Here is a 16,147-nt window from a genome sequence, read left to right as displayed (position 1 = left end):
AACAACAATACTACTACTACTACTAACAACAACAACAACAACAATAATAATACTAGTGTTAGTATTTTGAATTGGCTACATGTAACTGAAAGCCAATGAAGTTGTTGAAGGACAGAGATATGTACAGAGAGTGTCACTGTAAAGCCATCCAGGTGAAGAAGGACCTTAGCCTGAGCAGCCCTAGACCCTACCAGCAGGACTGATGTTTTATCAGTATTCAGCAAAATCTGATGACATCCAGTGTTTAATTTAGATTGTTTTATATGGCACCCTGCTGAATAAAAATTATAAAAATACAGTAACATTTGGCCATGTTGTTTGAAATGTAAGTTAACCTACTTGTGCAACCCTAAAATATTACATCATGTAACATAATGCATTAAATAACATTTTCCTCAATCATCAGTTGCTAGCTAGCCGTGGACATGATTAAAAAAGCATTTTGCACTGCTACACTTACAAGAAAAAGTACTAACTGAGGGGCCATTGACATTTGAATATATATTATTATATATAGAGTATATAATATATACATACAGGAATATACACTGCCTGGCCAAAAAAAAAAAGGTCACACACTCTAATATTTCCGTGGACCGCCTTTAGCTTTGATTCTGGCACACATTCGCTGTGGCATTGTTTCCACAAGCTTCTGAAATGTCACAACATTTATTTCTGTCAAGAGTTGCATTCATTTTCCCCCAAGATCTTGTATTGATGATGAGAGATTTGGACCACTACGCAAATTGTTCTCCAGCACATCCCAAAGATTCTCAATGGGGTTCAGGTCTGGACTCTGTGGTGGCCAATCCATGTGTGAAAATGATGTCTCATGCTCCCTGAACCACTCTTTCACAATTTGAGCCTGATGAATCCTGGCATTGTCATCTTGGAATATGCCTGTGCCATCAGAGAAGAAAAAATCCATTGATGGAATAACCTGGTCGTTCAGTATATTCAGGTAGTCAGCTGACCTCATTCTTTGGGCACATAACGTCGCTGAACCTAGACCTGACCAACTGCAGCAACCCCAGATCATAGCATTGTCCCCACAGGCTTGTACAGTAGGCATGATGGGTGCATCACTTCAGCCGCCTCTCTTCTTACCTTGATCTGCCCATCACTCTGGAACAGGGTAAATCTGGACTCATCAGACCACATGACCTTCTTTCATTGCTCCAGAGTCCAATCTTTATGCTCCCTAGCAAATTGAAGCCGTTTTTGCTGGTTAGCCTCAATGACAAGTAGTTTTCTTAAGGCTACACAGCTGTTTAGTCCCAATCCCTTGAGTTCCCTTCACATTGTGCATGTGGAAACGCTCTTACTTTCACTATTAAACATATCCTGGAGTTCTACTGTTGTTTTTCTACTATTTGATTTCACCACGTTTAAGTGATCGCCAATCACGATCATTCAAGATTTTTTTCTGACCACATTCCTTCCTCGAAGATGATGTTTCCCCACTGTCCTTCCACTTTTTAATAACGTGTTGGACAGTTCTTAACCCGATTTTAGTAGTTTCCGTAATCTCCTTAGATGTTTTCTCTGCTTGATGCATGCCAATAATCTGACCCTTCTGTAACCGATTAACGTCTTTTCCACAACCACAGGATGTGTCTTTCGACATGGTTGTTTAACAAATGAGAAGCTAATCACTGCATCAGTTAGGGTTAAATAACTTGTTGCCAGCTGAAACATAATCACCCATGCAGTAATTATCCATTGGGAGGCTCTTACCTATTTACTTAGTTAAATCCAGGTGGTGACCTTTTTTTTTTGGCCAAGCTGTGTATTTATACCCTGACCTGAATGTAAATGTTGTGTCCTCAATACTGATGAACTATGTCTACATGCCTCTAAGGACATTCAGGAGCAAAGAACTGCCAGTGGGTACTTTAACTGGTAAATGAATCTGTGCCTTGGACACCTTGGGTTAACAGATTAGCATTCAAATGAGGTCTAGTTGTAGGCAGGTGCCTCCACAGCCACAAGAGGATTGGTAGTGGTAGAAGGTCATTCAAAACCGTGGGCAAAGGCCACCCCTATCCCCCACCCCCCTGGAGCTTCATAATAGATAATTAACTAGCAGGCTCAATGGTCCTCTTTTCCACTAAATGGATTTGTATGCCCAAGCTTTTTTTTTGACATTCCACATCATGTCAAGGTCGTTGATCTCACTGCCTCATTCATATCTGAATGGTATGGTTGAATAGTACAGAAAAGTCTGACCTCTAAATTCAGAGTCCCTGGACTGGCTTTTTAATACAGATTCTATTCATTTGCTACAATAATGTTTCAATAGTAACCACAAATTTCAAGAAAAAGCTTTTTAGGTGTGCTATAGAGTCTTCTTCAGAATCAGTGTAACTGCATACAGAAGATATGTGGCCCATTTATTTCAGTCAATTTTAAAGCCATGTAAAGATTAGTTAGCATAACAAAAGAGGAGATTTCCTTCTTTATCAGATTCTGCATGCCTTTACATCAAAGCATTATGGGAATAAGACTCTGGTGATGGATGGGTGACCAAATCCTATGATTATAATGCAGGGTTGGTTGGAGCTATATTCATATATCATAGAAAACCCCTAATTCTTGTTGATATGCAAATCGCAAGGCTTTCCTAAATTAACATGTTAATTAGGTTCTTAGTGTTCTTGGATAAAAGCAGTAATAAAATAGGTCACTTAGTGCCACTACTGCACCAAGTGTCTATAGAAAAGGTCTTGGATTATGAAACAGTAAAGATGTGTCCAAAACCTTGGGGTTCCGCCATCTTGTAGTGGTGTCCAATAGCATACTGTTGGATATTCAATGCACTATAACAATCCCACAATGCACCGCAATAAGTAGTGTATAAATGAAATCTAGTTAACTAGATTTCATAGTTCTCAGATAAAATAATTTTGTGATAAAAATCGCTTTTTACAAACTAGCTAGCCAGTTAGCTACTGGGCAGTTTGATATATTACATTACCTCAGTGGCTGATAAAGACATGGTGAAATGAATATGCTGTCTGGCATGTTGTCAGACTTGCTACAATGTGGCATGATGTTCAGATTGTTTATGTGATGCAATCGTCTGTCGCACAGTAATGAGCTAACACACAACATGATGTTTGAAACTGTTCACTATCTTGACAAATTCTATAATAGGGCTCTATGTAGTGATCCAGATTTTCACAAGTAGAGGATAGTGAATAGGGCACAGTTTTATACACATCTTAGGTCAATGTTACAGTGATCTTTTTACTTCAGCCATTCTATGTCAAATATTACAGGAGCTCACAGTTAGATCACACTTTAAAAACCCATGTATTACTGTTTTAGCCTACATTTTGTAAAAAAAAAAATCAATAAACAATTTCACATCTAATTGTGTTTAAGTATTTTTAACAGTTTGTTAAACAAGCCTGAAGACAGACTTAGGAAAACGGAGCTGATGTAATGCTTTATACTTACTTGTGAATAATAAAATATCTAGAAGTTTGCTGAGTAGAAATGTTTTTAATAATGGATGACCTTCATAGATAAATCTTGCATCTCTACCATTACAAAGCTAAACACAATTGTATACACATTTTTCTAAAAACACATTAATATGTGGTCACAAAGGCTATATATTATATAAGAATAAACTGTTTGGGTGAAGTTTCAATACAAGCTTTCACAGTGCATTGGGGCATGGAGGAACACTCATTGCTATTATGTATATATTTATTAAGATTTTGTTTTAGATTTGAAAAAAATCCAAGTGTATTTAAATGAAAAATGCCACAGGGCCATTCTTAACTCTTATCTTAAAGATATTACAAGTTTATAGTTGGCAACATGGGTTAAACAAATTAAACTCCCTTACTGTGCTAATATGATACTACTGTGCTATTACTGTGCTACTACATATAAAACATCATAGTGCCACTTTGGCAGCCATACCACCCAAAAGATACCCTATTATTGTAAAGCATGTCATGGGTAGCAACTTTTTATAGAACCATTTCTCTTTGGCTCTCTGACAGATCTCAGGGCACTAGCAAGAACTTAAATGTTCATGGATAAGGCAGAAATACAGCTGTGTTCTTGAAGACAGCATGCTGCCCACTGTTATAGAGAAACTGAGTTGCATTAATTTTTCCCCAAGATCTTGTACTGATGATGAGAGATTTGGACCACTGCGCAAATTGTTCTCCAGCACATCCCAAAGATTCTCAATGGGGTTCAGGTCTGGACTCTGTGGTGGCCAATCCATGTGTGAAAATGATGTCTCATGCTCCCTGAACCACTCTTTCACAATTTGAGTCTGATGAATCCTGGCATTGTCATCTTGGAATATGCCCGTGCCAACAGGGAAGAAAAAATTCATTGATGGAATAACCTGGTCGTACAGTATATTCAGGTAGTCAGCTGACCTCATGCTTTGGGCACATAACATTGCTGAACCTAGACCTGACCAAATGCAGCAACCCCAGATTCTTAAAGACAGCATGCTGCCCACTGTTATAGAGAAACTGTGACAGAGGTGTACTTTAAGCATTATAATGACCCTGCTCATACTACCTAAGCAACACTGAACTGGTGCTTTGGCATGAATGCAGGGGGACACCAGCAGAGGGCATGTAGACAGATCTTGAACAAATTTGTGGGATGTATTTCTACACTTCTGTTTAAACCTGCATGTATCTCTCCTCACCTCATTTATTGTTTTCTAATTAAGCCCCCTTATTCCTAGTGTTCCTCAATCTTTTTTGTTTTGAACTATTTACCAATATCAAAAGCCAATCTGTAAAACTATTTATTGTAATGAAATAGTTATGAACCACAGTCTGTATTTCAGACTGTATCAATTTCTGTTATTTATGAATTTCTGACAAAATATCAAAATATCAAGATTTATTTTAACATTTTGTTACTGGCAATGAAATTTGCTTGTAGACCAACTTATGTTCAACTACTGGATCACTACTGATGCAAGGTATGTACACATTAGTTGGTGAAAAACCTTTTTAGAAGTTAAACATTTAAAGGCTAAAAGATTGCCTGATAACCATGTAAAAAGACTTATAGCTGTAATTCAGGTTAAAAGATTTCTGTAGCACAGCACATCACAGTACACAGGCAGCTATCATGAGGTCACAATAGCTCTGAATAGCCTGCAACATCTGGCTAATGTAAGGGTGGCAGGAGGGTGAAACATTAGCTGTAGTCATTCCGCTGATGAAAACAAACTGAAAAAATTTATTTGAGGACTCACGGACCTTTGAACAAAATCTAATCTATTAAATCAGAAAATCTAGCAGTCATACATAAATGAAATTACACGCTCCAACAATAGTAAAAATAACAGTCTCTTTAGAAATACAATTACCGGATATTCTGCTACTCAATTGGAGTGTATGTGCAAACCTGTGTATTAACATGACCTTAAGATCCATCCTGGTGTTAATTAAGGGCCTTGATCTCTTTGCTGTACAGCAAAATCTGGAAATGGGCTTTTGGTCTGATCTTGAATTAATGAAAACAATAAAATCTCTTTGCTAAAATGTACATCTCTAAGCTCACATTATACTAGATATAATTTGATGACACAGAGGTTAATATCTTTCACTTACCTCCCAATGCTTGCTTCATTACAAAATCCATGATGCACTATTATATCTGTTGTTCTTCCAGCTACAGAGAATGGTGCATGTAGTCTATTGGTAGTTCCTATTGTGTCAGTCCTCCAGAGTGTGTACTCTGTGCTTGATGATGAAGCTTTTATGTCTGTTGGGGAAAAAAGAAAGAAATGTTAAGGAGCTGGTACGTGATGATCTTAAATGGGGGTTTTAAATGAGCTATTATTTTAATTATTACAGTGTCATGTAGGTTATTATGCAGGAACTGAGGACTAAAATATATGAAATGTTCATTAAGACATTGACTACTGAAGTGACTGTGCCTGACTATAGCAAGAGATATGTGACCACTGCAGCACAAATTATGACACTCTTCAGTAGTAGGCAGTTCCAAGTCAGAATCAGGTAACATATTTGTTCATGAAAATCTGAACAAAAATGATTGCAAATTTGTAAGATATAAGATGAAATCCAGCAATTTCTCTGAATTCTGCTTGAGATCAGGGTATGAAATAGCTGTCTTACTGAAAGAAAGTGCATGAATTAATATTTCTAAGTCTTTTAACTATTAAATCTTTCTTAAAGTTCAAGATAACAAAGCTAACATGGCATATATCAGAATTACTAGTTAATATACAAAATGCATTTCTTATGGCTACAGTATGTTAAAAGGAGCTTAGAGCAACAGGTTATTGCACTTTGGAAAAATCATACATGACCTTTCAGTGTTAAAGTGAATGGACTTCAGTGTAAATGGATAGAACATTGCTAGGTTTCTATGTATAGTATTTTGATGGAAATCCCTTCCATTATATTTGCCTTTAGTATGCTTAGCACACCATTTATCATTAAGCTTATTAAACAAGCCAAAGGTGTCACTCCTGCACACCTTGCCTCCGCCTTGGTTTCCCTAGCAGCATGGCGTGTTTTGGAAAAGGCAACTGCAGGAAGTAATTCTTCTGGGAAGTTTGTCACGGCTGAAAACAAATGGTAGTAATTGTACACGTAAAGTATTTACCCACTTATGTAATTCGTTACATATAAGAAATGAACATATCAACACCACGAACTGTACGCTTAGTACACAGGAGGTCAAAACATAAAACTGGACATTGCGTCAGGACATTCACCTCAGATGCAACCATATATTTTACAACAATTTTGTTTAGGCATGGTCTTAGAAATTAGCATGTGCTGACGGTGTACAGTCTGACCGATTTCAAACACTTTACAGCTCACTCAGTTTTTGGGCTGGGTACATTACATTATGTCATTATATGCCTTTCTCAGCACATTGTGTAGAAGCATTGTGCAATGGCAGATTTAATAAAAAACTGCAAAGAACGATCAATTTATTAAGCATGCCTTTCCTACAGCTGGAGCTGTGGACTGTCAGTTCTAAGATGGAATGCAGTTTTGCTGGCAACACTGTTGTCCTCTGAAATCTGTGGACTGACTGTATTGGAGTCTTGTATGGATGTAATGGCAAGCTTTACTGGCCTCTTTTATGATTGGCCAAAGCGCAGGTTCTTGCCGGATGCTTTCAATATATCTTTATACTATAAATGCTCTTGCAAATAAATATGCAAAACCCAGCATAAACGTCTATATGGACACACACAAAATATTCATACATCACTCATCCTAAAAAGAAGCAGGTTATTCATGAAAAAGACGTCTGAATATTCGGAAATCACCAAAGACTGTAGGTAGACAATAAGTACAACAATGGAGCTGTAGACAATAGTTACAATTACATAGTAAGTGTACCTAATAAACTGATAACTCAGTGGACACCAATGGTCCAATACTCTGATATAAGCATAGCTAAAAACATTTAGTCTGACTAAAATATGATCACAAGTCAGTGTGATCCAATGGTCATAGTCCAACTAAGGTCACAGTCAATATAAATGTAACCAAACATATGATCCAAACTGAAATTCACCTACTGACACATGTAAACACACAAGGTCTCAGTAGAGAATTTGTGACATTTTGCTGCATTTCAAAGGTGGCCTGTTCTAAAAGCTGCAGTTATTGAAGTCTTTCTGCAGTCAAAGAATGGCTGGGAACAGAGCATATTTCCATGAATTGCATTAACACAGTGAACACTACACATAGTCAGCTTTCAAAGAATTGGTAGTGAATCATTTTTTTCCCCTTCTTTTCTTTTTAAGAGGGGAACTTGTGGGCAAATTTATACATGTATAGTGAGATATTTAAACAGCATTACTGCGATGTTTAAACAAGATTGAAAACGAACCACTTTATAAAACTTTCAAACATCTTTATTTGGTGGTGTGTTTTTAGAATTAGGCTAGCATAATGACAATAGTGTCACTCCATCAGAATAAAACTGCATGGTAAAAAGAAGCTGATTGTATATTAGCCCATTTTGCCAAATATGTATTTCTTAGTTAGCTTGTTGGTTTGTGTGCCCCTTCCTCTCTCTGATTTTTGAAAAGTGCTGTACCTCAAGCATGTTTTAATGTAAAACCGAGGGGGAATACAGCCTTAGGAAGGTTTTGTTTGTTTAGCAGCACTAAAGTGGCTTTTTCCCTTCCTGCAGCTATTAGTGGTCATTACATAACCTCCATTTCAGTGGCAAACTACCCCACTGCAGTACTTCACTCCAGGGCATTTGATTTCACAATACAAATCAGCAGATAAAAAGAATAGTCTACTAATAGTAGATATATTCAAACATTGTTATTATTTTTTACTTTTTCCAGCACTCATTATGCTTATAGCGCTCAAAAGGGATGATGAACACAAGTCTTTAACATAAGTTAAATCATGAAGATTTGTATTTATCCTGTCCTGTATTTATTATTTAATGTTTGTTTAATGACATTTTGCATTATATTGGACATTTTGCACTTGTGTAGCATGTTGTCTGTGGCACTGTTGTTTTGTGTTGCACCATGGTCCTGGAGGAACATTGTCTCGTTTTTGTTGTGTACTTCTATATAGCTGAAATGACAATAAAACCTCTTTGAACTTTGAACTTTGAACTTGAACTTTGAAATCTCTGGACACAATTACATTAGTTTACTTGTTCCATTTACTGAATTAGTAAATCTCACAATGCAAGGTCTATATAGGAGTACTGATATCTGTTCTGCTGGCTTGCAGCATTGCTTTCTCTGTCATGATGGTAAAAAAAGGAGCTTGTCTATGCAGCAGTGCCTCTAATTTGAACATATGATTCTAAAAGCCTGATCTTGCCTCCACATCTAGACATGTTCTAATCTGAGAACAGATTATTTATTTATAGGGGGACTGTGGATTTCTTCCCAGTGTGTTTTCCCAGGCATACTGATCTGCACATGGAGGCACATAGGACTGACCGATTGTAGCACAGAGTAAATGATATGCATGCGTTTGCCATTTTGTCGTATCTGCTGGGTAATACCACTGAGGATGGGAACCTCTTCAGTCTTTCAAGGACATAAGGACATATGTTTAAGAGAGACATGCATGATCACTGGCTGCATCCCTTAATCCTATTGTAACCATCCTTTTCAGCTACACTTTAATGATTTTGACAAGTAGGACCAGGTGGTAGAAAATCAGCAGATAAGGGTGAATTTTCTTAGTGCCAAGCAGCTGTCAGGACTACAGTTCAACATACAAACAGCCGCTTGACCCCACGGATGCTTATATACAAAGAACGCATGATGCAAAAAAACAGTAACAAAGCCTTGAGGAAAAATTCAGTCTCCAGTCAGGGTCTAGACTCATTATTCTTGCTCCATAGCAATTAACTCTGTGGAAAAGGCAATGAGCCTCTGCTGCACATAATACACCAGATTATGTATATTTTAACAATTTTATGTTTTTTACATTTGAATAATTAATACATTCAAATCTGAATATAAAACAAAATTATATGAAAAATGGATGAAATAACAAATATATAGGGCACTGTTAAAGCAAACAGTATTCACAACCATCTAGAATTCCACTGAATCTTTCCTTTTCAGTGCATTTTGCAAAATCAAATCTTACATACTCTTGTGGTTGGATAATCATGGATTATAGCAGGTCTTGCTAGATGGTAAGAAGGTGTGGTTTCATTCATTTTTCCCCCAAAAACTCAGACTGCAACAAAACTGCTGTTCCCCTCTATCCCATGTTAAGATTCTTATACACACCACCATTGTCCCTTGCTTGCAGTCATAAAATACATCTCTAACAGTACATGGCTTTCTTTGTCATTATAGCCTATTACCCAAGACAGTGGGAAATGAAACAAATGCTTGGAAACACACTGTAATTGCAAGATAAAATGGATATGTCCAAATTCTAAAGAGATTCCTTTTTACACTTTTGTCATTTTCTAGTTTTCTATTCACATCAAAGCAGATATAATGGGTGTCAAACTGCTTAATTTAATGCACTACAATTAATGCACTTAGTTTTTTAATGCATTTTCCATTAGGCATTAAATTGTCAAATTGAACACAAAGCTCTTACAGATGCCATTTTAGGCTTTTCCCTCTTATTTTTTTATCATAATGAATTAGTGAAAAGTGTTCAAAGGTGTAATTTTATGTTGGGTGAATGACAACAATGGATGACATTTCTTTGAAATATTTGTTTATAGAAATTATTGTTCTTTCTCTAAATAACCTGTTTCACAGATAGTACCATATTGTAACATTTCACTGATTGTGGAACATAATTGCCAGTTCAGGTTGGAGATTAATCTAATTAAAAGAACAATATTTTGTGGATGACGTAAATCTACAATCTCTAGTTATCCATGCATATTGAAATTAGTTAGACATAATGTATAACATTTCAGATCCGTTTGTTGTTCTAAGTACTTTATTTCTTTTACCATAAAAAAAGTGTTTGTTATTACAGAAGAAAATTCCAGTGGATACTTGGCATACAAAACTGTATAGACTAAAGGTGGAAATCTTGCTGAAGTATTACAGTGAAGAATACAGCATTTATGCTTCCAGTTTCTGTTCCACGTGACTTGCATACTTGGTTTGTTATGCATACATAACAAAAAATATATACATAGTAATATTACTATGTATGCATAATGTATAATGTGAATAGTTTGTATCACTATTCAATCACTTTATTTCAAGTTAACTGACTTGTTTCTACAGGAAGGTTTGGCTTCAGAGATAAGGAAACCGAGGAACGTCCCATATGCAGAAATAACTGTGAGCCACATGTAGAGATGTTGGAAGTCAGGCCATGAAGGGTAATTAGGTTAAACTCTGTTCTGCTCTGCTTGGTTTACAAAGTTATTCTGACAGCAAAGCACCACTGATGATAAGATTCAATATGGGACATGCAGCCAATCACACATGGGAGAAAGATGGGTCTGTCTTTACTCAGCCTCAATTATATTTTAACAACAGAGCCACACAAAAACAAACAAACAAACAAAAAAATGCTGCACCTGAATACAAGATTTAAATCTCATAATTATATTACATAATTATATTGCATGTGACATGAAAGTACTACAAAAAGGTATCTAAAACCTGTCTTAACAAATTTTGTAAGATCAGTATAATCTGTCTAAAGTACAAGTAAACAGAAGGTGGGCATATGTTCTTGTGAAATTTGCAAGACTAGAACATCTAAGTCTTGAGATGTTCTTGGACTATATCTGGAACAATACAGTGTACCATGTGATTTGATTTTAGGAGACACTGCATCCTCATGTGAGGAGATTTTGTAATTTGACTTTACTGTGCACTGGGTCTCAGGAGGTTACCGAACTCTTCGCCCATGCCCACTGTGTCATTAATTAACTTTCACGCTTGACTGAACAATAATTCACGTGTTTTGTGATGAGTGACGGTGTTCCTCATGGTACGGTGTGTGGATGGCATTTCTCAGCTTTTCACAGTATTGTGACAATTACATTTTCTTTGACTTTAAAACGCATTTACGGAACGATAGTGAAGCATGGACTCTATTGTTCTGAGCATTCAAAGAGTGCCTTTATCTCTTTCAGAGTAATTAAAAAATACACTAAAGGGCTGCATAAAATATAACTGAGCATATATTTTATGTATTCTTTTAGGTCTCACCAGAGCATACTTAATAAATTGGCTAGGGCAAATGAAGTGTCATTATAGAATCAGGTGTGAAGAGTTGTTACCAGGGCAAAAACTTCTGGTGTAAAATAGCTGCCAGGACAGAATGATGAGACCTAGTGAGGCAAAAAGAGTGGCCTTGGAGAATCCAGCACATGGTCTCTTCTATACCGATCACTACTTCAACCCACCTACATTCACCAGTCTCCTGGGTCAGTTCTCTCAGAATGGACATCTGTACTTATCTTCAACTTCATTTTCTTCTAAAGGTTCTTAATCTTGTTTAACAAAAACAGTCCCTATGTTGGGGCTACTTATTTTTCCCAGTGCTGAATTATTCCAGGTCTCAGTACAGCATGTCACCAGGCGCATGAAACTGGCTGTTTGATGCCATTCTCTGACATTTTACTGTCAAATTCTTAGGCCAACATATGAATAATATACCTACTGCAGAGTGAGAGCAGTTGCAGACACTTACTTGGGGGGTGGGGGGTGGAGGTGGGTGTTATGCATTCAATTTTACTGACTTCCTGCTAAGTAAGTGTCAAAATATATCAGTGTGTGCTGATAGCATAGAAGGTCATGGGCACCCCATTCTCCTGTGGGGGCCAATTAGCCTCTGTCATAATGCACTATATCTGTCATGTGCTCACTTCACTGCTTAATCAGCTCGTCAGTTTCATACAAAGGTTTATGCACTTGATATGACAAGTAAATAAAGTAGATATATATCTGCAGATACAGGACATTTAATCAAAACTAGTATATTTTGTTACAAATGAACTATAGATGACTAAAACTGCCAAAAAAAAGTTTCATTTGTCAAACTTAAGAACTTGATGCATTCTAAGGTTATTCACAGTCTCTACTGCTCTAAAGTCATTCACCCTTTCAGATTGTCCAAACAGAGAGACAACAAGGCACGTATCTTAAACACTGTGCTACCACTGCCCACAGGAAGTGTTTATTTGACACAGGCAAAATCAAAATAGTAAGCAAAACTAAACCTTTGAGTCGGAAATTTAGGAATAAAATTCAGGATTAAATCATTTCGTTTTTTTCATTTCAAATGAACAACTTAAGTCATGAAAAAACAAATATTTCCCGATCACATAAACAGCGGTTTTGATTTCCAAAACTTCTAACTGATGACCCTTCTATTTTTTCGACTGTTGGCTTGCTCGAGAATCTTTAATATTTTGAAGGGTACTCTGCATCCATGTGTGTCAGCCCAGGAGCTAGCCACTTAGAAGAAGGAAGAGTGTGAGGGAGGTAGATAAGCTCTTATTATAGATGCTTGCCATGAGCAGGCAGCCCAAAAGAGCATTATGTCTGCTACATTTTGCTAGATTAAAAGACTTTTCAATTAGAGCCAACTTCCCTACTGTCTCCCTACTGTCCACAGAGATGGTGTCAATGGCATTAGTGTTTAAAAATCTTTCTAGAATCAAGTTCACTTCTTGTGCACAGAGAACATATTGTGGGACCCTCAGAGGTACCCATCATGACAACTTGTTGAAAATAATGTCATGGCCAATGTATCTGTCTATTGCAGTTTTTTTTTTTAGATTTGTACTGACCAGGTAATGAAGTACAGTGAAAGCCTTCAGGCAAAAAAAAGCATCAAACTCTAAATCACCAAATGCTCTAATCTGCAGTATCCTAGCAGTAAAAAGAGAACTGCATACACCACAAAGAACACAAAAGTGGTCTTGCTGACCTGGAACTGCCATACCTGGTGAGTTTCGTTAAGGTCCTTCGCTGCCTTGCTAGCTTTCTCCTGCAGTCTACCAGACTGGAAAGTTTAATGAGTTTCTATGTCTATTCTAATGCCATCATGGCCTCCCAAAAAATGTAAAACTTAAAAATCTCATGTTGCATTTCGGTAGGGTTTTTTTGTTTTGTTTTGTTTGTACTGATCTGAATAATTTAGCACTCGATTTCTCTGCCAGCTCCTAGGCCTCTGCTGATGTCCTTGCATCTGTAAGACAGAGAGAAGGCTTCCAGCCTGCCATTCCCCTGCACACATCTCTAGTGTCATGGTCTTAACATGCTTCTCTCTCACGGTGATAAATCTAATCTTTGAGTCTTGGCCCAGATTTGTGTGATATCTTGTTAGGCTGGAAATGTATTGAGCAGTGCTAGAATTATTTTGATGTACGGACCAGCATAAAAATGTAAGAACTGTATACTGTACCTTTACCCAAGCAGTAGTTTGTTGGCTTACAAACCACATCTGTGAAGGCTAAAGAGTGACAAATTCAGCTATTTTGGTCTATTCCTGCATAAAATAAAGCATTGGTGAGGAGAAATACAGTCAGTGCATGATTTTGGTTCTCAACTTATTCTTAGGTATTAGTATTAGACTTGGTGCTTTCAAATGGTTGATCAAAGTATCCCTCACAGATGTAGGTCCACACACTGCATTTTTAAAATGTATTTTTAACATTTTCTTATCTGCGTCTTTTTTCCTGGCTTAATTGGGCAGATGCATTTTTATGATTTGAGTGTTAATCACTGTGTGTCCACTTATCGTTTGATTAATGTGAATGCTCTGTATGTCCTTGCTAACCTTCATGGGGTGGACACGCATGAGTGTATGTCACGGCATAGCCCGCTCTAATTACAGATTACAGCATATTTTTCTGGCACAGTTACAGCTTGGACAGCATCCTCAAGGAAGCATATGAGGAATGGTATGAGGATGTAGTGATTTATCTTTGGCCTCAGGTACTGGTGGTGCATTTGTGGTGTCTGTCATGAGTCCAGTTGAAAACTAGTGTCACTGCCACGCTGGGAAATGACGTGTTATTGTCTGTTTAACCACTCTGTGCGTTTTTGCCCTATTTATTTACTGTGTGGTTGAATTTTTTTTATTGTCACCATGAGTGGTGTATGTAGTATATTTGTTGAAGTATATTAATTTGATTTTTGAGGATCTTTCTCCAAAGTTAACTGATTTGTTCATATTGTAACAATTTTTAGACAAAACCACAAATTTTTTTTTTAACTTTAAAGGTAGTTTCTGCTAAATTGTATTGATTATTACACACACACACAGACTGTACACACTGTAATATAACTCATTCATAAGAGTTATATTACAGAATACACACACACACACACACACACACACACACACACACACACACACATCTCAATATAAAGCATCAGGGAAGATCAATGCTGCTTCAATAAATTATTGAGATGTGGTGCGCAAAAGATGCACATAAATGTAAGACAGAAATCATAAGGATGTTAAGGGTGGAACTAGAGCATACCACAGTATGGCGAGAAGGTGTTTACAGTTTCTGTTTTATGACACTAACGTTTAACCGGTAGCCTATACAATGAAATCAACAAACCATCTGTACCTGCCTGTTCAGTTCGCTCTTCCGAGATTTCTGCCCGTCACGGACATCAGCTTCTACCTCCCATCTTAAAACACATATGTGAGCTTACGGATAAAACCACGTTCACCTGGCTAGTCACATTTACTTGGATTTTTTCCCTTGTAACATGGAGCTGAAATTGGCCGATCACGCCTTACTCTGCACGCCCATGATACAGTGTGCACCATTGTATCATTCACCAGCAACATGCGGTAATGACGTTAACGGCATTCAGTGCAAATCTCTCGCTGAGGTCTATTCTACTGAAGATGAAAAGAGCATGCGATGATCGAACGGTTACAAACCTCCGCTGTTTGAGAGAGCGAGGTGACGGCTCTGTAGTCCTTACTCGTTTGAATTCAGCGTCGGCTCTGGTGCTCGGTTTCTTTTCAAACCCTCCCTCTACGGCTCCTCGCTACTGCCGCCACCAAACCCCCCCCACACCCCCACCGTCTCTACCCGCACTCCTTATCATTTAATTCTTTAGAAAGCTGCTATAAATAACTGGCCATATGTAGCTGTATGTATATTTTCTTTTTATGCAAAATACTCCCAAAAATCTATTCAAAAACACAACAAAGTAATTGATGATTAATGAAGAGATGCCATATAGTTTCCTCTGTGAGTGTACACAGTTGTAAAACCTGCTAGAATATATCATATAATGCCTAATCCTAATCCAGTATCATTTTATACTGTATTCTACAGGTAATAGTATCACTCATTTTTCTCCTATACATATTAACTATAGTGAAAACAATACAAAATAAAATAAGTAGGCCTAATGAAAGTTTTGAGCAGCTTGTTATAACTTTGTCTATCATTAATTAAATACAGAACCAAGATCATGTTTCCCTTTACAGGACAGAAAAGGCGCTGAAATAAAGTGCAACAACAACATGAATTAAGCTTTCATCTAGTGGCATCATCTGTCTGCAGCTCAGCATTACACGCATTCAGTCCCTTCAGTTTGCTTTGAGTGGGTTCAGGTTCGGTTACTGGAGGTCATTGAGTGCGTTCGGTTACTGGAGGTCATTGAGTGGGTTTGGTTACTGGAGGTCAT

At 37.3% G+C, this 16,147-nt stretch overlaps 1 protein-coding gene across 1 annotated transcript in view; it reads right to left on the bottom strand.

Annotated features, from left to right (window-relative positions):
• cplx2 (complexin 2) overlaps nucleotides 1-15,485 on the bottom strand; it is an 18,925-nt gene extending 3,440 nt beyond the window's left edge. The window contains exons 1-2 of the mRNA XM_027003553.2: nucleotides 15,390-15,485; nucleotides 5,610-5,763 (exon numbers count right to left, since the gene is read on the bottom strand). Coding sequence (XP_026859354.1) covers nucleotides 5,610-5,640 — 31 coding nt within the window. The 5' untranslated portion in view covers nucleotides 5,641-5,763; nucleotides 15,390-15,485. The remainder of the gene's footprint in view (nucleotides 1-5,609; nucleotides 5,764-15,389) is intronic.
• Nucleotides 15,486-16,147: the final 662 nt, after the last annotated feature.

The sequence above is a fragment of the Electrophorus electricus genome, chromosome 12 (assembly GCF_013358815.1).
Source record: "Electrophorus electricus isolate fEleEle1 chromosome 12, fEleEle1.pri, whole genome shotgun sequence".
Classification (NCBI taxonomy): Eukaryota; Metazoa; Chordata; class Actinopteri; order Gymnotiformes; family Gymnotidae; genus Electrophorus; species Electrophorus electricus.
The sequence above is the reverse complement of the archived record's forward strand: the minus strand, read 5'-3'. Positions and strand labels throughout refer to the sequence as shown.